General features: G+C 48.5%; 1 protein-coding gene across 2 annotated transcripts in view; it reads left to right on the top strand.

Annotated features, from left to right (window-relative positions):
* LOC144504463 (plectin-like) overlaps nt 1–25,893 on the top strand; it is a 745,079-nt gene that overhangs the window by 16,772 nt on the left and 702,414 nt on the right. For both annotated transcript variants that reach the window (XM_078229777.1, XM_078229768.1), the window contains exon 2: nt 21,862–21,905. In XM_078229777.1, the coding sequence (XP_078085903.1) occupies nt 21,862–21,905 (44 nt within the window). The remainder of the gene's footprint in view (nt 1–21,861; nt 21,906–25,893) is intronic.

Below are 25,893 nucleotides of genomic sequence, written 5' to 3'. Positions count from 1 at the left end.
GCAGCGGGATCTTGATCAATTGGGCCAGTGGGCTGACAAATGGCAGATGGAGTTTAATTTAGACAAATGCGAGGTGATGCATTTTGGTAGATTGAACCAGGGCAGGACTTACTCAGTTAATGGTAGGGCGTTGGGGAGAGTTACAGAACAAAGAGATCTAGGGGTACATGTTCATAACTCCTTGAAATTGGAGTCACAGTTGGACAGAGTGGTGAAGAAGGCATTCGGCATGCTTGGTTTCATCGGTCAGAACATTGAATACAGGAATTGGGACGTCTTGTTGAAGTTGTACAAGACATTGGTAAAGCCACATTTGGAATACTGTGTGCAAATTCTGGTCACCCTATTATAGAAAGGATATTATTAAACTAGAAAGAGCACAGAAAAGATTTACTAGGATGCTACTGGGACTTGATGGATTGAGTTATAAGGAGAGGCTGAATAGACTGGGACTTCTTTCTCTGGAGCATAGAAGGCTGAGGGGTGACCTTATAGAGGTCTATGAAATAATGAGGGGCATAGACAAGGTAGATAGTCAATATCTTTTCCCAAAGGTAGGGGAGTCTAAAACTAGAGGGCATAGGTTTAAGGTGAAAGGGGAGAGATACAAAAGTGTCCAGAGGGGCACTTTTTTCACACAGAGGGTGGTGAGTGTCTGGAACAAGCTGCCAGAGGTAGAAACATAGAAAAACTACAGCACAAACAGGCCCTTCGGCCCACAAGTTGTGCCGAACACATCCCTACCTTCTAGACCTACCTATAACCCTCCATCCTATTACGCTCCATGTACTCGGATGGATGGATTCCTGATCGGTAAGGGAATTAAGGGTTATGGGGATCAGGCGGGTAAGTGGTACTGATCCACGTCAGATCAGCCATGATCTTATTGAATGGCGGGGCAGGCTCGAGGGGCTAGATGGCCTACTCCTGCTCCTATTTCTTATGTTCTTATGTTCTTATATACTCATCCAGGAGTCTCTTAAAAGACCCTATTGAGTTCGCCTCCATCACCACTGACGGCAGCCGATTCCACTCGCCCACCACCCTCTGTGTGAAAAACCTACCCCTAACATCTCCCCTGTACCTACCCCCCAGGACCCTAAACCTGTGTCCTCTCGTAGCAGACATTTCCACCCTGGGAAAAAGCCTCTGAGAGTCCACCCGATCTGCGCCTCTCAACATCTTATACACCTCTATTAGGTCTCCTCTCATCCTTCGTCTCTCCAAGGAGAAAAGACCGAGCTCCCTCAGCCTATCCTCATAAGGCATGCCACTCAATCCAGGCAACATCCTTGTAAATCTCCTCTGCACCCTTTCAATCTTTTCCACATCCTTCCTATAGTGAGGCGACCAGAACTGAGCACAGTACTCCAAGTGGGGTCTGGTGAGGGTCTTATATAGCTGCATCATTATCCCCGGACTCCGAAACTCAATCCCTCGATTGATAAAGGCCAGCACACCATACGCCTTCTTAACCACTTCCTCCACCTGCGGGGCCGATTTTAGAGTCCTATGGACCCGGACCCCAAGGTCCTTCTGATCCTCTACAGTACTAAGAGTCTTTCCCTTTATATTGTACTCCTTCATCCCATTTGACCTACCAAAATGGACCACGACGCATTTATCTGGGTTGAAGTCCATCTGCCACTTGTCCGCCCAGTCTTGCATCCTATCTATGTCCCTCTGTAATAAGGTCGATAAGTCCCCTGGGCCTGATGAAATGTATCCTAGGATTCTGTGGGAGGCAAGGGATGAGATTGCAGAGCCTTTGGCGTTGATCTTTGGGTCCTCGCTGTCCACGGGGATGGTGCCAGAGGACTGGAGAATGGCGAATGTTGTTCCTCTGTTTAAGAAAGGGAATAGAAATGACCCTGGTAATTATAGACCGGTTAGTCTTACTTCGGTGGTTGGTAAATTGATGGAAAGGGTCCTTAGGGATGGGATTAACGACCATTTAGAAAGATGCGGATTAATCCGAGATAGTCAGCACGGATTCGTGAAGGGCAAGTCGTGCCTCACAAATTTGATAGAATTTTTTGAGGAGGTAACTAAGTGTGTTGATGAAGGTAGGGCAGTTGATGTCATATACATGGATTTTAGTAAGGCGTTTGATAAGGTCCCCCATGGTCGGCTTATGATGAAAATGAGGAGGTGTGGGATAGAGGGAAAGTTGGCCGATTGGATAGGTAACTGGCTGTCTGACCGAAGACAGAGGGTGGTGGTCGATGGAAAATTTTCGGATTGGAGGCAGGTTGCTAGCGGTGTGCCGCAGGGATCAGTGCTTGGTCCTCTGCTCTTTGTGATTTTTATTAATGACTTAGAGGAGGGGGCTGAAGGGTGGATCAGTAAATTTGCTGATGACACCAAGATTGGTGGAGTAGTGGATGAGGTGGAGGGGTGTTGTAGGCTGCAAAGAGACATAGATAGGATGCAAAGCTGGGCTGAAAAATGGCAAATGGAGTTTAACCCTGATAAATGTGAGGTGATTCATTTTGGGAGGACAAATTTAAATGTGGATTACAGGGTCAAAGGTAGGGTTCTGAAGACTGTGGAGGAACAGAGAGATCTTGGGGTCCATATCCACAGATCTCTAAAGGTTGCCAGTCAAGTGGACAGAGCTGTGAAGAAGGCCTATAGTGTGTTAGCTTTTATTAACAGGGGGTTGGAGTTTAAGAGCCGTGGGGTTATGCTGCAACTGTACAGGACCTTGGTGAGACCACATTTGGAATATTGTGTGCAGTTCTGGTCACCTCACTATAAGAAGGATGTGGAAGTGCTGGAAAGAGTGCAGAGGAGATTTACCAGGATGCTGCCTGGTTTGGAGGGTAGGTCATATGAGGAAAGGTTGAGGGAGCTAGGGCTGTTCTCTCTGGAGCGGAGGAGGCTGAGGGGAGACTTAATAGAGGTGTATAAAATGATGAAGGGGATAGATAGAGTGAACGTTCAAAGACTATTTCCTCGGGTGGATGGAGCTATTACAAGGGGGCATAACTATAGGGTTCGTGGTGGGAGATACAGGACGGATATCAGAGGTAGGTTCTTTACGCAGAGAGTGGTTGGGGTGTGGAATGGACTGCCTGCAGTGATAGTGGAGTCAGACACTTTAGAAACATTTAAGCGGTTATTGGATAGGCACATGGAGCACACCAGGATGATAGGGAGTGGGATAGCTTGATCTTGGTTTCAGATAAAGCTCGGCACAACATCGTGGGCCGAAGGGCCTGTTCTGTGCTGTACTGTTCTATGTTCTATGTAACTTCTGACATCCCTCCAGACTATCCCCAACCCCACCAACCTTCGTGTCAAAGAACAAACAAAGAACAATACAGCACAGGAACAGGCCCTTCGGCCCTCCAAGCCCGCGCCGCTCCCTGGTCCAAACTAGACCATTCTTTTGTATCCCTCCATTCCCACTCCGTTCATATGGCTGTCTAGATAAGTCTTAAACGTTCCCAGTGTGTCCGCCTCCACCACCTTGCCTGGCAGCGCATTCCAGGCCCCCACCACCCTCTGTGTAAAATATGTCCTTCTGATATCTGTGTTAAACCTCCCCCCTTCACCTTGAACCTATGACCCCTCGTGAACGTCACCACCGACCTGGGGAAAAGCTTCCCACCGTTCACCCTATCTATGCCTTTCATAATTTTATACACCTCTATTAATTCTCGCCTCATCCTCCGTCGTTCCAGGGAGAACAACCCCAGTTTACCCAATCTCTCCTCATAACTAAGCCCCTCCATAGCAGGCAACATCCTGGTAAAACTCCTCTGTACTCTCTCCAAAGCCTCCACGTCCTTCTGGTAGTGTGGCGACCAGAACTGGACGCAGTATTCCAAATGCGGCCAAACCAACGTTCTATACATCTGCAACATCAGGCCCCAACGTTTATACTCTATGCCCCGTCCTATAAAGGCAAGCATGCCATATGCCTTCTTCACCACCTTCTCCACCTGTGACGTCACTTTCAAGGATCTGTGGACTTGCACACCCAGGTCCCTCTGCGTATCTACACCCTTTATGGTTCTGCCATTTATCGTATAGCTCATCCCTACATTATTTCTACCAAAATGCATCACTTCGCATTTATCAGTATTGAACTCCATCTGCCATTTCTTTGCCCAAATTTCCAGCCTATCTATATCCTTCTGTAGCTTCTGACAATGCTCCTCACTATCTGCAAGTCCTGCCAATTTTGTGTCGTCCGCAAACTTACTGATCACCCCAGTTACACCTTCTTCTAGATCATTTATATAAATCACAAACAGCAGAGGTCTCAATACAGAGCTCTGCGGAACACCACTAGTCACAGGCCTCCAGCCGGAAAAAGACCCTTCCACTACCACCCTCTGTCTTCTGTGACCAAGCCAGTTCTCCACCCATCTTGCCACCTCCCCCTTTATCCCATGAGATCCAACCTTTTTCACCAGCCTACTATGAGGGACTTTGTCAAACGCTTTACTAAAGTCCATACAGACGACAGACGTCGGCAAACTTACCAATCCATCCCTCCACTTCCTCATCCAGGTCATTTATGAAAATGACAAACAGCAAGGGTCCCAGAACAGATCTCTGGGGCACACCACTGGTGACCGACCTCCATTTAGAAAAAGACCCATCTATACACACTCTCTGACTCCTTTGGGCAAGCCAGTTCTGGATCCACCGGGCAGCAGCCCCTTGGATCCCAAGCCCTCTCACCTTTTCGAGAAGCCTTGCATGGGAGACCTTATCGAACGCCTTGCTAAAATCCATATAAACCACATCTACCGCCTTCCCTTCGTCAATGTGTTTAGTCACATTTTCGAAGAACTCCACCAGGCTCGTAAGGCACGATCTGCCCTTGACAAAGCCATGCTGAGTATTCTTGAGCATACTAAACCTCTCTAAATGCTCATATATCCTGTCTCTCAGGATCTTCTCCATCAGTTTACCAACCACTGAGGTTAGACTCACCGGTCGGTAATTACCTGGGCTATCCCTATTCCCCTTCTTGAAAATAGGAACCACATCCGCAATCCTCCAATCCTCCGGCAACTCTCCCGTCTCCAGCGACGATGCAAAGATCATCGCCAGAGGCTCTGCAATCTCTTCCCTCGCCTCCCACAGTAACCTGGGGTACATCCCATCCGGACCCGGCGACTATCCATCCGGACCCAGTAGTTGTAGAGGCGGGTACAATTTTGTCTTTTAAAAAGCATTTAGACAGTTACATGGTTACGATGGGTATAGAGGGATATGGGCCAAACGTGGGCAATTGGGATAAATTTAGGGGTTTTAAAAAAAAAGGGCGACATGGAGAAAGTGGGCCGAAGGGCCTGTTTCCATGCTGTAAACCTCTATGACTCCAAATATTGTAATTGTAACCACCCTACCACCTCCCCTGGCAGCTCATTCCATGGCACCACCCTCTGTGAAAAGTTGCCCCTCAGATCCCTTTTAAATCTTTCCCCTTTCATTTTAAACCTCTGCCCTCTAGTTTTGGGCTCCCCTACCCTGGGGGAAAAGAGCTTGGTTATTCACCTGATCTATGCCCCTCAAGATTTTATAAGGTTACCCCTCATCCTCCTCTGCCCCAGGGAAAAAAGTCCCAGTCTATCAAGCCTCTCCTTATAATTCAAACCTTCCAGTCCTGGTAACATCCTTGTAAATCTTTTTTGCACCCTTTCCGGTTTAATAACATCCTTCCTATAGCAGGGCGACTAGAATTGTCCACAACACTCCTAATGTGGCCTCACCAATGTCTTGTACAGTTGTAACACAACATCCCAACTCCTGTACTCAGTGCTCTAACCGATGAAGGCAAGTGTACCAGCAAGTCACCAGCCTGCCGACCTTTGATGCAACTTTCAAGGAGCTATGTACCTGCACCCCTCGGTCCGTTTGTTCGACAACATGGTGGCAGAACCCTTAAGAGTATTGATAGGCAAAGGGATCTGGGTGTGCAGGTACACAGGTCAATGAAAGTGGCAACACAGCTGGAGAAAGTAGTGAAGAAGGCATATGGTATGCTCGCCTTCATCGGCCGGGGCATTGAGTTTAAAAATTGGCAAGTCATGTTGCAGCTTTATAGAACCTTAGTTAGGCCGCACTTGGAATATAGTCTTCAATTCTGGTCGCCACATTACCAGAAGGATGTGGAGGCTTTGGAGAGGCTACAGAAAAGATTTACCAGGATGTTGCCTGGTATGGAGCATATTAGCTATGAGGAGAGGTTGGAGAAACTTGGTTTGTTCTCACTGGAGCGACGAGGTTGAGGGGAGACCTGATAGAAGTCTACAAGATTATGAGAGGCATGGACGGAGTGGATAGTTCAGAAGCTTTTTCCCAGGGTGGAAGAGTCAATTACTAGGGGGCACAGGTTTAAGGTGTGAGGGGCAAGATTTAAAGGAGATGTACGAGGCAGATTTTTTACACAGAGAGTGATGGGTTCCTGGAACCTGTTGCCGGGGGAGGTAGTGGAAACAGATATGGTCGTGAGTTTTAAAGGGTGTCTTGACAAATACATGAATAGGATGGGAATGGAGGGATATGGTCCCCGGAAGGGTAGGGGGTTTTAGTTCAGTCGGGTAGCATGGTCGGTGCAGGCTTGGAGGGCCGAAGGGCCTGTTCCTGTGCTGTAATTTTCTTTGTTCTTTGTTCTTTGTGGCACTGTGGTTAGCACTGCTGCCTCACAGCGTCAGGGACGTGGGTTCGATTCTCAGCTTAGGTCACTGTCTGTGGCAGTCTGCACATTCTCTCCGTGTCTGTGTGGTTGCTCCGGTTTCTTCCCACAGTCCGAAAGATGTGCTGGTTAGGTGCATTGGCCATGCTCAATTCTCCCTCAGGCATGGGGGTGTGGCGACTCGGGGATTTTCACAGTAACTTCATTGCAGTGTTAATGGAAACCACTTGTGACACTAATACATCAATTTTAAACTTTGAACACTCCGCAGGGCCCTACCATTAACTGTAGCATTCCAACAGGAGAGCTCTGAAGAAGAATCATACAGACTCAAAACATTAACACTGTTTCTCTCCACTGATGCTGCCAGACTTACTGAGCTTTTCTGCTTTTATTCCAACAAGAAAGGGTGCAGTTTTTTTTATTATTTATTCAGTCATGGGAAATAGGTGTCAGTGGCTGGCCAGCATTTATTGCCCATCCCTAGTTGCCCTTGGAGGGCAATTAAGAGTCAACCACATTTCTGTGGCTCTGGAGGCTAGACTGGGTAAGGGCAGCAGATTTCCTTCCCTAAAAGGACATGAGTAAACCAGATGGGTTTTTCCGACAATCGACAATGGTTTCCTGGTCATCAGTAGATTCTTAATTCTAGATATTTTTTACTGACTTTAAATTCCACCATCTACCTGGTGGGTTTTGAACCCAGGTCCCCGGAACATTCGCTAAGTTTCTGGATTAACAGTCCAGCAATAATGCCACCAGGTCATTGCCTTCCCCTGTGGCTCAGTTTTACAAAATTGGTGAAAGGAGTGACAGTGGAAGAACATTTTGATGGGAGTGATAATAATTCAGTTAGTTTAACATAATTAAGAAAATGAACAAAAGATAAAACAGGAGTTAAAGTTCCAAATTGGGACAATGGCAATCAAGGATAATGTTAGATCCAAAGGAGAGTCCTATGAATTTTCTAGAAAAAATAGCAAGCCTGAAAATTGAGAGATGTTCAGTGTTCAGCAGAGGATAAAGAGATGGATTCAGAGGGGGAAAAAGAGAATATGGAGAGTAAACTCGCAAATAACATGAAAATAAACTGTAAAAGCGTCTTTAAGTAATTAAAAAGAAAAAGATTAGTGAAAACAAAGGTGGGTCCCTTACAATCCAAAATAGGGGAATTTTCAACAGAGAAGACGGAAATGGTAGAGCAAATAATCATAGAGTCATAGAGATCAACTACTTTAGTTCTGTCTTCATGGAGGAAGACACAAAAGACTTCCCAGAAATGCTGAGCAATCAAGGGCTTAGTGAGGAGGAGGTCTTGAAGGAAATTGGCATTATTAAAATTAATGTGACTGAAAGCTGATAAATCCATAAGGCCTGATGATGACATCCCAGGGTCAGGAGCTGGCCATGGGAATATTGGTTGCCATCTTCCAAAATTCTGTCAATTCTGGAACAGTCTTAGCAAATTGGAGGGTGACAAATGTAACCTCACTATTTAAAAAAGGAGGGAGGGAGAAAACAGGAAATTATAGACTGGTTCGCCTAACAGCAGTAGCAAGAAATATGCTAGAGTAAATTATAAAGGATGCAATAAAGGATACTTGGAAAATACCAACTGGATAAGAGTCAGTCGGTCCTTCAGCCCATTCTGTCTGTGCCGACCATCAGGCACCTATCTATTCTAATCCCATTTTCCAGCACTTGGCGTAACCTTGTGTGCATGGTGCTTCAAGTGCTCATCTAAATAAGGAGGGTTCCTGCCTCTATCACCCTTTCAGGCAGCGAGTTCAGATTCCCACCACTCTCTGGGTGAAAACGTTTTTCCTCAATTCCCCTCTAAATCTTCTGCCCCTTACCTTAAATCTGTGCTCCCTGATTACACCCTTCTACTATAGGGAAAAGCTTCTTCCTATCCACCCTATCTATATCACTCATAATTTTGGACACCTCAATCAGATCCCCCCTGATCCTTCTCTTCTCTAAGGAAAATAAGAACATAAGAACCAGGAGCAGGAGTAGGCCATCTGGCCCCTCAACCTGCTCCGCCATTCAATAAGATCATGGCTGATCTTTTTGTGGACTCAGCTCCACTTACCCGCCCCCCGCTCACCATAACCCTTAATTCCTTTACTGTTCAAAAATGTATCTATCCTTGTCTTAAAAACATTCAATGAGGTAGCCTCAACTGCTTCACTGGGCAGGGAATTCCACAGATTCACAACCCTTTGTGTGAAGAAGTTCCTCCTCAGCTCAGTCCTAAATCTGCTTTCCCTTATTTTGAGGCCATGCCCCCTAGTTCTAGTTTCACCTGCCAGTGGAAACAACTTCCCTGCTTCTATCTTACCAATTCCCTTCATCATCTTATATGTTTCAAAAAGATCTCCCCTCATTCTTCTGAATTCTAATGAGTATAGCCCCAGTCTACTCAGTCTCTCCTCATAAGCCAACCCTCTCAACTCCGGAATCAACCTAGTGAATCTCCTCGGCACCCCCTCCAGTGCCAGTATATCCTTTCTCAAGTAAGGAGACCATAACTATACACAGTACTCCAGGTGTGGCCTCACCAGCACCTTATACAGCTGCAACATAATCTCACTGTTTTTAAACTCCATCCCTCTAGCAATGAAGGGTAAAATTCCATTTGCCTTCTTAATTACCTGCTGCACCTGCAAACCAACTCCTTGTGAATCTTGCACAAGGACACCCAGGTTCCTCTGCACAGCAGCATGCTGCAATTTTTTACCATTTAAATAATACTCCATTTTGCTGTTATTCCTACCAAAATGGGTGACCTCACATTTACCAACATTGTACTCTATCTGCCAAACCCTCGCCCACTCACTTAGACTTTGCAGACTTTCAGCATCCTCTGCACACTTTGCTCTGCCACTCATCTGAGTGTCATCGGCAAATTTTGACACACTACACTTGGTCCCCAACTCCAAATCATCTATGTAAATCATAAACAATTGCGGTCCCAACACTGGTCCCTGAGGCACACCACTAGTCACTGATCACCAACCAGAAAAGCACCCATTTACCCCCCACTCTTTGCTTCCTGTTAGTTAACCAATTCTCTATCCATGCTAATACATTACCCGTAACACTGTGCACCTTTATCTTATGTAACAGTCTTTGGTGTGGCACCTTGTCAAATGCCTTCTGAAAATCCAGGTACACCACATCCACAGGTTCCCCATTGTCCACTGCGCATGTAATGTTCTCAAAGAACTCAACGAAATTAGTCAAACATGACCTGCCCTTCATGAACCCATGCTGTGTCTGACCAATGGGACAATTTATATCAGATGTCTCGCTATTTCCTCCTTGATGATAGATTCAAGCATTTTCCCGACTACAGAAATTAAGCTAACCGGCCTATAGTTACCCGCCTTTTGTCTACCTCCTTTTTTAAACACTGGCGTCACATTTGCTGTTTTCCAATCTGCGGGAACCACCCCAGAGTCCAGCGAATTTTGGTAAATTACCACTAGTGCATTTGCTATTTCTCCTGCCATCTCTTTTAGTACCCTGGGATGCATTCCATCAGGACCAGGAGACTTGTCTACCTTTAGCCCCATTAACTTGCCCAACACTACCTCTTTCGTGATAGTGATAGTTTCTGGGTTCTCACCTGCCATAGCCTTCCTGTCATCAATTTTTGACATGTTATTTGTGTCTTCCACTGTGAAGACCGACACAAAATACCTGTTCAATGCCTCAGCCATTTTCTCATTTCCAGTTATTACATCCCCCTTCTCATCCTCTAAAGGACCAATGTTTACTTTAGCCACTCTTTTTCGTTTGATATATCTGTGGAAACTTTTGCTATCTGTTTTTATATTCTGAGCTAATTTACTCTCATAATCCATCTTACTTTTCTTTATAGCTTTTTTCGTGGCTTTCTGTTGACCTTTAAAAATTTCCCAATCCTCTCGGTTCCCACTAATCTTTGCCACTTTGTATGCATTTTCTTTCAGTTTGATCCCTCCTTTATCTCTTTTTCTACAGTCCTTCCTTATCACTGGTATATACTTTTGCTGAGCACTGTGAAAGATCGCTTTCAAAGTCCTCCACTGTTCCTCAATTGTCCCACCATAAAGTTTTTGCTCTCAGTCTACCTTAGCCAACTCCTCCCTCGTCCCTTTGTAGTCTCCTTTGTTTAAGCACAAGACACTGGTATTGAATGTTACCTTCTCACGCTCCATCTGTATTTTAAATTCAACCAAAATACCCCAGCCTAATCAGCCTCTCTTCATAGCTGAAACGCTTCAGTTCAGGCAACATGCTGGCAAATCTCCTCTGTACCCTCTCTACTGTAACCACATCCTTCCTATAGTGTGGTGACCGGAACTGCATCCTAATTTAGCTGTAGCCTAATGAACGAATTGGTCAACATGGATTTATGACAGGAAAACATGTTTGACAAACCTACTGGAGCTTTTTGAGGATATAGCTGGTAGAATATATAGGGTGAACCAGTGGATGTGGTTTATTTGGATTTTCAGAAAGCTTTTGGCACAAAGCAGTGGAAATGTGAGTATCACAGAGGAAGTAAAAAGGCTTCAGGGTGATTTAGATAAATTGAGCAAGTAGGCAAAGACATGGCAGATGCAGTAAAATGTGGACAATGTGAAGTTATCCACTTGGATGGAGATATAGAATGACAGAGTGTTACTTAAATGGTGATAGATTGGGAAATGTTGATGTGCAAAGGGACCGGGGTGTCCTCATATACCAGTCGCTGAAAGCAATCATGGAGTTACAGCAAGCAGTTAGGAAGACAAATGGTTTGTTGGCCTTCATTGCAAGAGGACTTGAGTAGAGGGGAAAGGATGTCTTACTGCAGCTGTGCAGGGACTGGTGAGACCACACCTGGAGTATTTTGTGCAGTTTTAATCTCCTTATCTGAGAAAGGATATACTTGCCAGAGAGACTGCAGTGAATTTTCACCAGATTGTCATATAAGCAGAGATTGGATTGACTGGGCCTGTATTCACTGGAGTTTAGAAGAATGAGAGAGGATTGCATTGGAACGTATAAGGTTCTGACAGGGTGGACAGACTACATGCAGGGATGTTGTTTCCTCTGGCTGGGGGGTCTAGAACCGGGGCCACAGTCTCAGGATACGAGGGAGGCCATTTAGGACTGAGATGAGAAAAAAATTCACTCAGAGGGCAGTGAAATTCTATACCACAGAAAGCTGTGGAGGTCAGACACTGAATGTATTCAAGGAGGGAATGGATAGATTTCCAGCCTGGAAAGGTATGGGGAGAGTGCAGGAATATGGTGTTAAGATCGAAGATTATCCATGGGTGGCATGGTAGCACAGTGGTTAGCACTGCTGCTTCACAGCTCCAAGGACCTGGGTTCGATTCCCGGCTTGGGTCACTGTCTGTGTGGGTTTCCTCCGGGTGCTCCGGTTTCCTCCCACAGCCCAAAGATGTGTGGGTTAGGTTGATTGGCCATGCTAAAAATTGCCCCTTAGTGTCCTGGGATGCGTAGCTTAGATGGATTAGTGGGTAAATCTGTAGGAATATGGGGGTAGGGCCTGGGTGGGATTGTGGTCGGTGCAAACTCAATGGGCCGAATGGCCTCTTTCTGTACTGTAGGGTTTCTATGGTTTCTATAATGTTGGCACAGTAAGAAGTCTCACAACACCAGGTTAAAGTCCAACAGGTTTATTTGGAATCACGAGCTTTCGGAGCACTGCTCCTTCATCAGCTGAGGGAACATGTTGGGCCTGTACCGTCCCCATTGTACATTGGGCTATGCATCATATGCTGCAATGTACATTGTTTTTCTCTTGTTGTTCCGTGTTTGTTGTTATTGCTGGATAAATAGCATATCAAATGATGGATAAATATCTCCAGACACTCAAACATTAGCCAGAACTAGCTTCATTTCTTGTCACCCGATTTCCATGCTTAGCTGAGCCCACAGACTGAATGGTTGCATCGTACTTAGATCCAGCATTGAACCTCGGCACAGTCCCCCAAAGCAGCGGCTATTCCCGGAGCAAATTCAACAATCAATTATCAATATCAGGACCATAAATATGCACTCCAAGGTGTTATATTCTAGAAGGACAGATTAATAAGGTGGTTAAGAAAGCACATAGAATCATTTCTTTTATTAGCTGAGACGTGGAATATAAGAGCGGGAAGGTTATTCTTGAAATATAGAAAACATTACTTTGGCCATAACTAGAGTACTGTGTGCAGTTCTGGTCACCTCATTACAGAAAGGTAGACCTGTAGGAAGATAATGCTGCAGAAAGAAGTCACCCAGGCAGAAAAACAGTAAAACAGGGTGATAGGAAAATTAATCTGAACTGTTTTTTTCCTTATGGCCATTCAGCCCATAATGTGTGTGCTGGTCAAAAAGGAGAAAGAAAAAAGCTAGCTGCTCATTTTTATCTCACTTTCCAGCACCTGGTCCGTAGCCTCGCAGGTTCCAGTAATTCAGACACAGATCCAGGTACATCATGCCCATCATAATGCCCTAACTAAACGACAAAAAAACCTACTGCCCTTACCCAGTCCGTGTCCCTCTATTCCCTCCCTATTCATGCATCCATCCAGATGCCTCTTAAATGTTGTTAATGTTCCTGCTTCCACCACCTCCTCTGGCAGCGCGTTCCAGGCACCCATCACTCTCTGTGTGAAAACCTTCCCCCGCACATCTCCCTTAAACTCTCCCCCTCTCACCTTGAACCTGTGCCCCCGTGTAATTGACACTTCCACCCTGGGGAAAAGCCTCTGACTATCCACCCTGTCTGTGCCTCTCATCATTCTGTAGTCTATCAGGTCTATTTCATAATCTATCAGGTCTCCCCTCAGCCTCCATCGTTCCAGTGAAAACAATCCCAGTTTATTCAACCTCTTCTCGTAGTCAACATCTTCGAGACTCGGCAACATCCTGGTGAAACTTCTTTGCATTCTTTCCAAAGCTTACACGTCCTTCTGATAGTGCGGTGACCGGAACTGCACGCAATGGTCCAAATGCGGCCTAACCAAGGTTTTATATAGCTGCAACATGATTTCCCAACTCCTGTACTCAGTGCCCCGGCTGATGAAGGCAAGCATGCCATATGCCTTCTTAATCACCTTGGCCACCTGTGTTGCCACTTTTAGGGAACTGTGGACCTGCACGCCCAGATCCCTCTGTATGTTAATATTAGAACAAAGAACAAAGAAAATTACAGTGCAGGAACAGGCCCTTCGGCCCTCCAAGCCTGCACCGACCATGCTGCCCGACTTAACTAAAACCCCCTACCCTTCCGGAGACCATATCCCTCTATTCCCATCCTATTCATGTATTTGTCAAGACGCCCCTTAAAAGTCACTATCGTATCTGCTTCCACTACCTCCTCTGGCAACGAGTTCCAGGCATCCACCACTCTGTGTAAAAAATCTATCTTGTACATCTCCTTCAAACCTTGCCCCTCGCACCTTAAACCTGTGCTCCCAAGTAATTGACTCTTGCACCCTGGGAAAAAGCTTCTGAGTATCCACTCTGTCCATGCCTCTCATAATCTTGCAGACTTCTATCAGGTCGCCTCTCAACCTCTGTCGTTCCAATGAGAACAAACCAAGTTTCTCCAACCTCTCCTCATAGCTGATGCCCTCCATACCAGGCAACATCCTGGCAAATCTTTTCAGTACTCTTTTCAAAGCCTCCACATATTCCTAAGGTTCTGCCATTTACAGTATAATTCACACCTAACTTTGATCCTCCAAAATGCATCACCTCACATTTGTCCGGATTAAACTCCTTCTGCCATTTCTGTGCCCAAGTCTCCAATCTATCGATATCCTGTTGTATCCTCTGACAATCCCCGGCACTATCAGCAACTCCACCAATCTTCGTGTCATCCACAAACTTACTAATCAGACCATCCACATTTTCCTCCAGATCATTTATTTATACTAGAAACAACAGAGGTCCCAGCACTGATCCCTGCGGAACACCACTAGCTACAGATCTCCATTCTGAAAAACACCCTTCCACCGCTACTCTCTGTCTTCTATAACCAAGCCAAAGAACAAAGAACAGTACAGCACATGAAACAGGCCCTTCGGCCCTCCAAGCCTGTGCCGCTCCTTGGTCCAACTAGACCAATCGTTTGTATCCCTCCATTCCCAGGCTGCTCATGTGACTACCCAGGTAAGTCTTAAACGATGTCAGCGTGCCTGCCTCCACCACCCTACTTGGCAGCGCATTCCAGGCCCCCACCACCTTCTGTGTAAAAAACGTCCCTCTGATATCTGAGTTATACTTCGCCCCTCTCAGCTTGAGCCCATGACCTCTCGTGATCGTCACCTCCGACCTGGGAAAAAGCTTCCCACTGTTCACCCTACCTATACCCTTCATAATCTTGTACACCTCTATTAGATCTCCCCTCATTCTCCGTCTTTCCAGGGAGAACAACCCCAGTTTACCCAATCTCTCCTCATAGCTAAGACCCTCCATACCAGGCAACATCCTGGTAAACCTTCTCTGCACTCTCTCTAACGCCTCCACGTCCTTCTGGTAGTGCGGCGACCAGAACTGGACGCAGTACTCCAAATGTGGCCTAACCAGCGTTCTATACAGCTGCATCATCAGACTCCAGCTTTTATACTCTATACCCCGTCCTATAAAGGCAAGCATACCATATGCCTTCTTCACCACCTTCTCCACCTGTGTTGCCACCTTCAAGGATTTGTGGACTTGCACACCTAGGTCCCTCTGTGTTTCTATACTCCTGATGACTCTGCCATTTATTGTATAACTCCTCCCTACACTATTTCTTCCAAAATGCATCACTTCGCATTTATCCGGATTAAACTCCATATGCCACCTCTCCGCCCAATTTTCCAGCCTATCTATATCCTGCTGTATTGCCCGACAATGCTCTTCGCTCTCCGCAAGTCCAGCCATCTTCGTGTCATCCGCAAACTTGCTGATTACACCAGTTACACCTTCTTCCAAATCATTTATATATATCACAAATAGCAGAGGCCCCAGTACAGAGCCCTGCGGAACACCACTGGTCACAGACCTCCAGCCGGAAAAAGACCCTTCGACCACTACCCTCTGTCTCCTATGGCCAAGCCAGTTCTCCACCCATCTAGCCACTTCTTCTTGTATCCCATGAGCCTTAACCTTCTTAACCAACCTGCCATGTGGGACTTTGTCAAATGCCTTACTGAAATCCATATAGACGACATCCACGGCCCTTCCTTCATCAACCGTTTTTGTCACTTCCTCAAAAAACTCCACCAAATTTGTAAGGCACGACCTCCCTCTTACAAAACCATGCTGTCTGTCACTAATGGTGGAGGCAAACTCCATAGGGTCTTTTAAGAGACTCCTGGATGAGTACATGGGACTTAATAGGATGGAGGGTTATAGGGCGGCACGGTAGCACAGTGGTTAGCAGTGCTGCTTCGCAGCTCCAGGGATCTGGGTTCGATTCCCGGCTTGGGTCACTGTCTGTGGGAGTTTGCACATTCTCCTCGTGTCTGCGTGGGTTTCCTCCGGGTGCTTCGGTTTCCTCCCACAGTCCAAAGATGTGCGGGTTAGGTTGATTGGCCATGCTAAAATTGCCCTTAGTGTCCTCAGATGTGTAGGTTAAAGGGATTAATGGGTAAAATATATGGGGGTAGGGCCTGGGTGGGATTGTGGTCGGTGCAGACTCGATGGGCCGAATGGCCTCTTTCTGTGTTGTAGGGTTTCTACGTTTCTATGAGTTAGGCCTAAAAGGTAGGGATATGTTCGGCACAACTTGTGGGGCCGAGCTGCCTGTTTTGTGCTGTAGTTTTCTATGTTTCTATGTTTCTAAATCAAGATTTCAATGAGGAGAGACTGAGCAGATTGGGTTTGTATTCGTTGGAATTTAGAAGGCTGAGGGGGGATCTTATAGAGACCTATAAGATAATGAAGGGGCTGGATAGGGTAGAGATGGAGAGAATCTTTCCACTTAGAAAGGAAACTAGAACTAGAGGGCACAGCCTCAAAATAAAGGGGGGTCAGTTTAGGACAGAGTTGAGGAGGAACTTCTTCTCTCAGAGGGTGGTGAATCTCTGGAATTCTCTGCCCACTGAAGTGGTGGAGGCTACCTCGCTGAATATGTTTAAATCACGGATCGATGGATTCCTGATCGGTAAGGGAATTAGGGGTTATAGGGATCAGGCGGGTAAGTGGAACTGATCCACTTCAGATCAGCCATGATCTTATTGAATGGCGGGGCAGGCTCGAGGGGCTAGATGGCCTATTCCTGCTCCTATTTCTTATGTTCTTATGTTCTTAAGATGAAGTCCACCTGGATTGTAAGTTTTACACCCTGAATTTGGCGAGGATAAGTATAATATGTGTGATTGAAATGACCACTCGGGAGCTTTTTTCAAACAAAGTTTAATGAAGAATATAATAAGCATGTATAGTAAGAAAAGTAGCAGGAACTTTGATCAATTCCAAACAAAACAAAAACAACTGCAATAATGTATAACCTTCAGCAAATATATACTAAGATGGCCAATCAAAAGAAATCTCATAAACAACCCTTTGAGCAGGTTCAACACAGCAAAGACTGATACTCACGTGATACTGGAACTGAGTCCTTTGGATGAATTCTGCAGTTCTCCTGATAGACTCAGAACAGTTTGGAGTCAGACCAGCTTCCCAGAATCCCAGGGAGAAACTCTGGTAAAGTCACCAACAGCAGATTCTCCCCTTCAGAAGGATAAAACCTTGTTTTCAGATTACCAGCAGAATTTCCAAATAAACCAGGAAGAGAAACACTCATTTTCAGCTTGCTGTCCCTTCTAAAAATCAACCTGCAGCTCAGAACTGAAAATGAAAGCGTCCTATCACCTGATCTACCAACCAGTTTTCCTCCTAACAATGCATGGTCATAAAACTCATCTCAGAAAATACCTGAAGCCCCCATTTAAGCCACTTACGGAGCAATAAAAAGACATCTGGTCGACAACTCGGTGCAAATGACATTTTCTCTGTGAGTTGAGAAACCATGATTTTAAAAACATCTCTGAAAGGTACACTAATGTCACACGCTAATCCAAAATGCTCCCCCCACTGAAACATCGATCACCTGGCCCGGCTCATTCCCCAATACCCAGTCTAGTACGGCCCCCTCCCTGGTTGGATTGTCAACATCCTGGATCAAAAAACCCTCCTGGACACATCTAATTCTCTCCATTCGAGCCCCTGGCTTTAAGGGAGTCCCAGTCATTATCGGGGGAATTAAAATCACCCAACACAGCGACCCTGCTTTTTTCACACTTTTCCAGTATCGGACTGCACAGCTGCTCCTCTGTCTCCTGTGGGCTGTTGGGAGGTCTACAGTCCACTCCCAACATTGTGATTTCACCCTTCCTATTCCCGAGCTCCACCCATAATGCCTCATTACAAGATTCCTCCAATATCTCCTCCCTCAACACAGCCGTGCTGTGCTCCCGAATCAGCAATGCCCCCACCCCTTTTGTTTCCCCTTCCTTCCCGTCCAAATCAACGGTATTCTGGAATGTTAAGCTGCCAGTCCTGCCCCTCCTTTAACAATGTCTCCGTAATTGCAATAACATCATAATTCCATGCAGTAATCCAGGCTCTCTGTTCATCTGTCTTCTCTGTTATACTTCTTGCATTGAAGCAAATGCACTCCAGCCCTGCAATCCCGCTGAGCCCCGCGGCCTCCCTGTGCCGGCTCTTACTCTGCGCTGTGTCTATCTCAGTCTCACTGAGCCCCGCGGCCTCCCTGTGCCGGCTCTTACTCTGCGCTGTGTCTCTCTCAGTCTCACTGAGCCCCGCGGCCTCCCTCTGCCGGCTCTTACTCTGCGCTGTGTCTATCTCAGTCTCACTGAGCCCCGCGGCCTCCCTCTGCCGGCTCTTACTCTGCGCTGTGTCTATCTCAGTCTCACTGAGCCCCGCGGCCTCCCTCTACCGGCTCTTACTCTGCGCTGTGTCTCTCTCAGTCTGAGCCCCCCGGCCCCACTCTGCCGGCTCTTACTCTGCGCTGTGTCTATCTCAGTCTCACTGAGCCCCCCGGCCTCCCTCTGCCGGCTCTTACTCTGCGCTGTGTCTCTCTCAGTCTCACTGAGCCCCGCGGCCTCCCTCTGCCGGCTCTTACTCTGCGCTGTGTCTATCTCAGTCTGAGCCCCCCGGCCTCCCTGTGCCGGCTCTTACTCTGCGCTGTGTCTCTCTCAGTCTGAGCCCCCCGGCCCCACTCTGCCGGCCCTTACTCTGTGCTGTGTCTATCTCAGTCTCACTGAGCCCCGCGGCCTCCCTCTGCCGGCCCTTACTCTGCGCTGTGTCTATCTCAGTCTCATTGAGCCCCGCGGCCTCCCTCTGCCGGCTCTTACTCTGCGCTGTGTCTCTCTCAGTCTGAGCCCCCCGGCCTCCCTCTGCCGGCTCTTACTCTGCGCTGTGTCTCTCTCAGTCTGAGGCCCCCGGCCTCCCTCTGCCGGCTCTTACTCTGCGCTGTGTCTCTCTCAGTCTGAGCCCCGCGGCCTCCCTCTGCCGGCTCTTACTCTGCGCTGTGTCTATCTCAGTCTCACTGAGCCCCGCGGCCTCCCTGTGCCGGCTCTTACTCTGCGCTGTGTCTCTCTCAGTCTCACTGAGCCCCGCGACCTCCCTCTGCCGGCTCTTACTCTGCGCTGTGTCTATCTCAGTCTCACTGAGCCCCGCGGCCTCCCTGTGCCGGCTCTTACTCTGCGCTGTGTCTATCTCAGTCTCACTGAGCCCCGCGGCCTCCCTCTGCCGGCTCTTACTCTGCGCTGTGTCTCTCTCAGTCTCACTGAGCCCCGCGGCCTCCCTCTGCCGGCTCTTACTCTGCGCTGTGTCTCTCTCAGTCTCACTGAGCCCCGCGACCTCCCTCTGCCGGCTCTTACTCTGCGCTGTGTCTATCTCAGTCTCACTGAGCCCCGCGGCCTCCCTGTGCCGGCTCTTACTCTGCGCTGTGTCTATCTCAGTCTCACTGAGCCCCGCGGCCTCCCTCTGCCGGCTCTTACTCTGCGCTGTGTCTCTCTCAGTCTCACTGAGCCCCGCGGCCTCCCTCTGCCGGCTCTTACTCTGCGCTGTGTCTATCTCAGTCTCACTGAGCCCCGCGGCCTCCCTCTGCCGGCTCTTACTCTGCGCTGTGTCTATCTCAGTCTGAGCCCCCCGGCCTCCCTCTGCCGGCTCTTACTCTGCGCTGTGTCTCTCTCAGTCTGAGCCCCGCGGCCTCCCTCTGCCGGCTCTTACTCTGCGCTGTGTCTCTCTCAGTCTGAGCCCCCCGGCCCCCCTCTGCCGGCTCTTACTCTGCGCTGTGTCTATCTCAGTCTCACTGAGCCCCCCGGCCTCCCTCTGCCGGCTCTTACTCTGCGCTGTGTCTATCTCAGTCTCACTGAGCCCCCCGGCCTCCCTGTGCCGGCTCTTACTCTGCGCTGTGTCTCTCTCAGTCTGAGCCCCCCGGCCCCCCTCTGCCGGCTCTTACTCTGCGCTGTGTCTATCTCAGTCTCACTGAGCCCCCCGGCCTCCCTCTGCCGGCTCTTACTCTGCGCTGTGTCTCTCTCAGTCTGAGCCCCCCGGCCCCCCTCTGCCGGCTCTTACTCTGCGCTGTGTCTCTCTCAGTCTGAGCCCCCCGGCCTCCCTGTGCCGGCTCTTACTCTGCGCTGTGTCTATCTCAGTCTCACTGAGCCCCCCGGCCTCCCTGTGCCGGCTCTTACTCTGCGCTGTGTCTCTCTCAGTCTGAGCCCCCCGGCCCCCCTCTGCCGGCTCTTACTCTGCGCTGTGTCTATCTCAGTCTCACTGAGCCCCCCGGCCTCCCTCTGCCGGCTCTTACTCTGCGCTGTGTCTCTCTCAGTCTGAGCCCCCCGGCCCCCCTCTGCCGGCTCTTACTCTGCGCTGTGTCTCTCTCAGTCTGAGCCCCCCGGCCTCCCTGTGCCGGCTCTTACTCTGCGCTGTGTCTATCTCAGTCTCACTGAGCCCCCCGGCCTCCCTGTGCCGGCTCTTACTCTGCGCTGTGTCTATCTCAGTCTCACTGAGCCCCCCGGCCTCCCTGTGCCGGCTCTTACTCTGCGCTGTGTCTATCTCAGTCTCACTGAGCCCCCCGGCCTCCCTGTGCCGGCTCTTACTCTGCGCTGTGTCTATCTCAGTCTCACTGAGCCCCCCGGCCTCCCTGTGCCGGCTCTTACTCTGCGCTGTGTCTATCTCAGTCTGAGCCCCCCGGCCTCCCTCTGCCGGCTCTTACTCTGCGCTGTGTCTATCTCAGTCTCACTTTCTTTCTCAGTCCCTACACTTTCTGGCCTGCTGTTCCGGTTCCCACCCCCCTGCCACACTAGTTTAAACCGTTCCGGCGTGGAGGTGAGGGAAATATTTTTCACCCAGAGGGTTGTCGGGGTCTGGAATTCACTGAAAGGTGAGTCGAGGCACAAACCCTCAACTCATTTAAAAGGTGTTTGGAAAGGCACCTTAAGTGCAATAACCGACAGGGATACGGAGCAAATGCTGCAAGTGGGATTAGTCTGGGTGGCTCGGTTTTCCACCCAGCACAGACACAATGGGCAGAGTGGCCTCTTTTTAAAGGAGATGTACGAGGCAGATTTTTTACACAGAATGTAGTGGGTGCCTGGAACTCGTTGCCGGGGGAGATAGTGGAAGCGGATACGGCAGTGACTTTTAAGGGGCGTCATGACAAGTACATGAATAGGATGTGAATAGAGGGATATGGTCCCCGGAAGGGCAGGGGGTTTTAGTTCAGTCGGGCAGCATGGTCGGTGCAGGCTTGGAGGGCTGTAATTTTCTTTGTTCTTTGTTCTATGCTGTAAACTTTCTATTATTCTGAGACGGTTAGGGATGGGCAGGAAATCTTTGCCCAGCCGGCGATACGCACATGATGGATGAATAACAAAAGTAAAAGTTTGGCCATTTGAAGAATTGGACTTTAAATTTTTCCTCATCTTTTTCCGTAACCAACCTGAACCTTGTGATACTTTGATCCCTGTTTCCTAAATGTTCCCCGACGGACACTTGATCCATTTGACCCATCTGAGTTCGAGAAGCAGATTCAGCAATACCTCCTCACTGGGTTCAAGATCAGTGTCCTGCAGCGAATTCCCCCTCTCAGACACTCATTGTGTGTGTTCATTTCAAAGACAGATTCTTGCTGATTCTAAACCGGAGACCATTGGCTTGAAAATGTTTTGTTTACTTTCCAGCTGGAACGGAGGAGCGAAGGTTGAAGAGCAGGAGTAAAGTTGAGGTAAAGTTCAGATTTACACACTGGCTATGCAGTGGCCTCCCTATGGTCAGCAATATCGCTGACGGTCATTCCTGGACAAAGAAGCATCAGGATTTGGAATGCTGGTGGAATTTTGTGTAGGGAAGAGGATATTTGAACGCAGGTACTGTGGTTATCGTCTGACTGGGGTTTGTCTCCATAACTGATGCACCATGTACTGTGGGGAGGAGGGAGAAAGGATGATGGTGATGAGGGAAGGGGGAGTGACGATGATGAAGGAGTGGGGAGGAGGATGAGGAAAGAGGGAGGAGGAGAGGATGATGAGGGGATGGGATGAGGGGAAGGGATGATGGGGGAATGGGAGGTGCTAATGATGGAGGGAGGGGATGAGTGATGAAGAAGGTAGGGGAGGAAGAGTAGAGGAGGAGGGAATGATGATGAGGGGGAGGGGGTGATGATGAGAGGGAGGGGAGGGGCTGATGGAGGTGGCGGTGATGATGGGGGATGAGGAGAGGATGTAGATGGAAAAGAGGAGGGGTGATGATGGGGGAGGGGTGATGATGAGGGAGGAGTGATGATGGGGAGGGGTGATGATGGGGGAGGGGTGATGATGGGGGAGGGGTGATGATGGGGATGGGGTGATGATGGGGGAGGGGTGATGATGGGGGAGGGTTGATGATGGCGATGGGGTGATGATGGGGGAGGGGTGATGATGGGGATGGGGTGATGATGGGGGAGGGGGTGATGATGGGGGAGGGGTGATGATGGGGAAGGGGTGATGATGGGGAGGGGGTGATGATGGGGGAGGGGTGATGATGGGGGAGGGGTGATAATAAGAACAAAGAACAAAGAACAGTACAGCACAAGAAACAGGCCCTTCGGCCCTCCAAGCCTGTGCCGCTCCATGGTCCAACTAGACCAATCGTTTGTATCCCTCCATTCCCAGGCTGCTCATGTGACTACCCAGGTAAGTCTTAAACGATGTCAGCGTGCCTGCCTCCACCACCCTACTTGGCAGCGCATTCCAGGCCCCCACCACCCTCTGTGTAAAAAACATCCCTCTGATATCTGAGTTATACTTCGCCCCTCTCACCTTGAGCCCGTGACCCCTCGTGATCATCACCTCCGACCTGGGAAAAAGCTTCCCACTGTTCACCCTATCTATACCCTTCATAATCTTGTACACCTCTATTAGGTCTCCCCTCATTCTCCGTCTTTCCAGGGAGAACAACCCCAGTTTACCCAATCTCTCCTCATAGCTAAGACCCTCCATACCAGGCAACATCCTGGTAAACCTTCTCTGCACTCTCTCTAACGCCTCCACGTCCGTCTGGTAGTGTGGCGACCAGAACTGGACGCAGTACTCCAAATGTGACCTAACCAGTGTTCTATACAGCTGCATCATCAGACTCCAGCTTTTATACTCTATACCCCGTACTATAAAGGCAAGCATACCATATGCCTTCTTCACCACCTTCTCCACCTGTGTTGCCACCTTCAAGGATTTGTGGACTTGCACATCTAGGTCGAACTTAGGGCCTTAATGCTTATGCGGAATTTGGATGTGGTTGCGGTGACGGAAACTTGGTTAAAAGAAGGACAGGACTGGCAGCTGAATATTCCGGGGTATAAGTGTTTTAGGCGAGACAGAGGAGGGGCTAAAAAAGGTGGGGGAGTAGCGATATTAGTTAAGGAGCATATTACCGCGGTGCAGAGGGTAGACAACTTAGAGGGGTCATGTACTGAGTCGCTGTGGGTGGAACTCAGAAACAGGAAGGGTGCAGTCACTATGCTGGGGGTGTAGTACAGACCACCCAACAGCCCACGGGAAGTGGAGGAAAGGATATGTCAGGAGATTCTGGATAGGTGCAGAAAACATAGGGTTGTTGTAGTGGGGGACTTTAATTTCCCTGGCACTGACTGGAAAGTGCTGAGAGCTGGGGGTCCGGACGGGGAGGAATTTGTAAAATGCGTACTGGAAGGTTCTTTGGAACAGTATGTAGATAGCCCGACTAGAGAGGGGGCTATACTGGACCTAGTTCTGGGAAATGAGCCCGGTCAGGTCGTCAAAGGTTCGGTAGGGGAACATGTGGCAAATAGTGACCACAACTCTGTTAACTTTAGGATAGTAATGGACAAGGATGAGTGCTGTCCTACGGGCAGGGTGCTAAATTGGGGGAAGGCTGACTATAGCCGGATTAGGCAGGAATTGGTGGATGTTGATTGGGAGAGGATGTTCGAGGGTAAGTCCGCGCCTGGCATGTGGGAGTCTTTTAAGGAACTATTGATAAGGCTGCAGGATAGGCATGTGCCTGTAAAAAGGAAGGATAGGAAAGGTAGGATTCGAGAGCCGTGGATAACCAGGGAAATTGAGGATCTGATTAAAATGAAAAGGGAGGCGTACGTTAAGTCCAGGCAACTGAAAACAGATGGAGCTCTGGAGGAATACAGAGAGAGTAGGAAAGATCTCAAACGGGGAGTTAGAAGGGCAAAAAGAGGTCACGACATGTTCTTGGCAGGCAGGATTAAGGAGAATCCTAAGGCATTCTATTCATACGTTAGGAACAAAAGAGTTGTCAGGGAGAAAATCGGACCTCTCAGGGACAAAGGAGGAGAATTATGCTTAGAATCCAAGGGAATAGGGGAGATCCTAAATGAATACTTTGCATCGGTATTCACAAAGGAGAGGGGCGTGTTAACCGGGAGTGTCTCGGAGGGAGGTGTTGAACCGTTAGAGAAAATCTCCATTACAAGAGAGGAAGTGTTAGGTTTTTTAGGGAACATTAAAACTGACAAAGCCCCAGGGCCTGATGGCATCTTTCCTCGACTGCTCAGGGAGACGAGAGGTGAAATTGCTGGGCCTCTGACGGAAATCTTTGTCGCTTCTTTGGACACGGGTGAGGTCCCTGAGGATTGGAGGATAGCGAATGTGGTCCCGTTGTTTAAGAAGGGTAGCAGGGATAACTCAGGAAATTATAGGCCGGTGAGCTTGACGTCCGTGGTAGGGAAGTTGTTGGAGAGGATTCTTAGAGACAGGATGTATGTGCATTTAGAACGGAACAATCTCATTAGTGACAGACAGCATGGTTTTGTAAGAGGGAGGTCGTGCCTTACAAATTTGGTGGAGTTTTTTGAGGAAGTGACAAAAACGGTTGATGAAGGAAGGGCCGTGGATGTCGTCTATATGGATTTCAGTAAGGCATTTGACAAAGTCCCACATGGCAGGTTGGTTAAGAAGGTTAAGGCTCATGGGATACAAGGAGAAGTGGCTAGATGGGTGGAGAACTGGCCTGGCCATAGGAGACAGAGGGTAGTGGTCGAAGGGTCTTTTTCCGGCTGGAGGTCTGTGACCAGTGGTGTTCCGCAGGGCTCTGTACTGGGACCTCTGCTATTTGTGATATATATAAATGATTTGGAAGAAGGTGTAACTGGTGTTATCAGCAAGTTTGCGGATGACACGAAGATGGCTGGAATTGCGGATAGTGAAGAGCATTGTCAGGCAATACAGCAGGATATAGATAGGCTGGGAAATTGGACGGAGAGGTGGCAGATGGAGTTTAATCCGGATAAATGCGAAGTGATGCATTTTGGAAGAAATAATGTAGGGAGGAGTTATACAATAAATGGCAGAGTCATCAGGAGTATAGAAACACAGAGGGACCTCGGTGTGCAAGTCCACAAATCCTTGAAGGTGGCAACACAGGTGGAGAAGGTGGTGAAGAAGGCATATGGTATGCTTGCCTTTATAGGACGGGGTATAGAGTATAAAAGCTGGAGTCTGATGATGCAGCTGTATAGAACGCTGGTTAGGCCACATTTGGAGTACTGTGTCCAGTTCTGGTCGCCGCACTACCAGAAGGACGTGGAGGCATTGGAGAGAGTGCAGAGAAGGTTTACCAGGATGTTGCCTGGTATGGAGGGTCTTAGCTATGAGGAGAGATTGGGTAGACTGGGGTTGTTCTCCTTGGAAAGACGGAGAATGAGGGGAGATCTAATAGAGGTATACAAG

The sequence above is a fragment of the Mustelus asterias genome, chromosome 2 (assembly GCF_964213995.1).
Source record: "Mustelus asterias chromosome 2, sMusAst1.hap1.1, whole genome shotgun sequence".
Taxonomy (NCBI): domain Eukaryota; kingdom Metazoa; phylum Chordata; class Chondrichthyes; order Carcharhiniformes; family Triakidae; genus Mustelus; species Mustelus asterias.
Note: the sequence above shows the minus strand (reverse complement) of the source record. Positions and strands in the feature narration are given on the sequence as shown.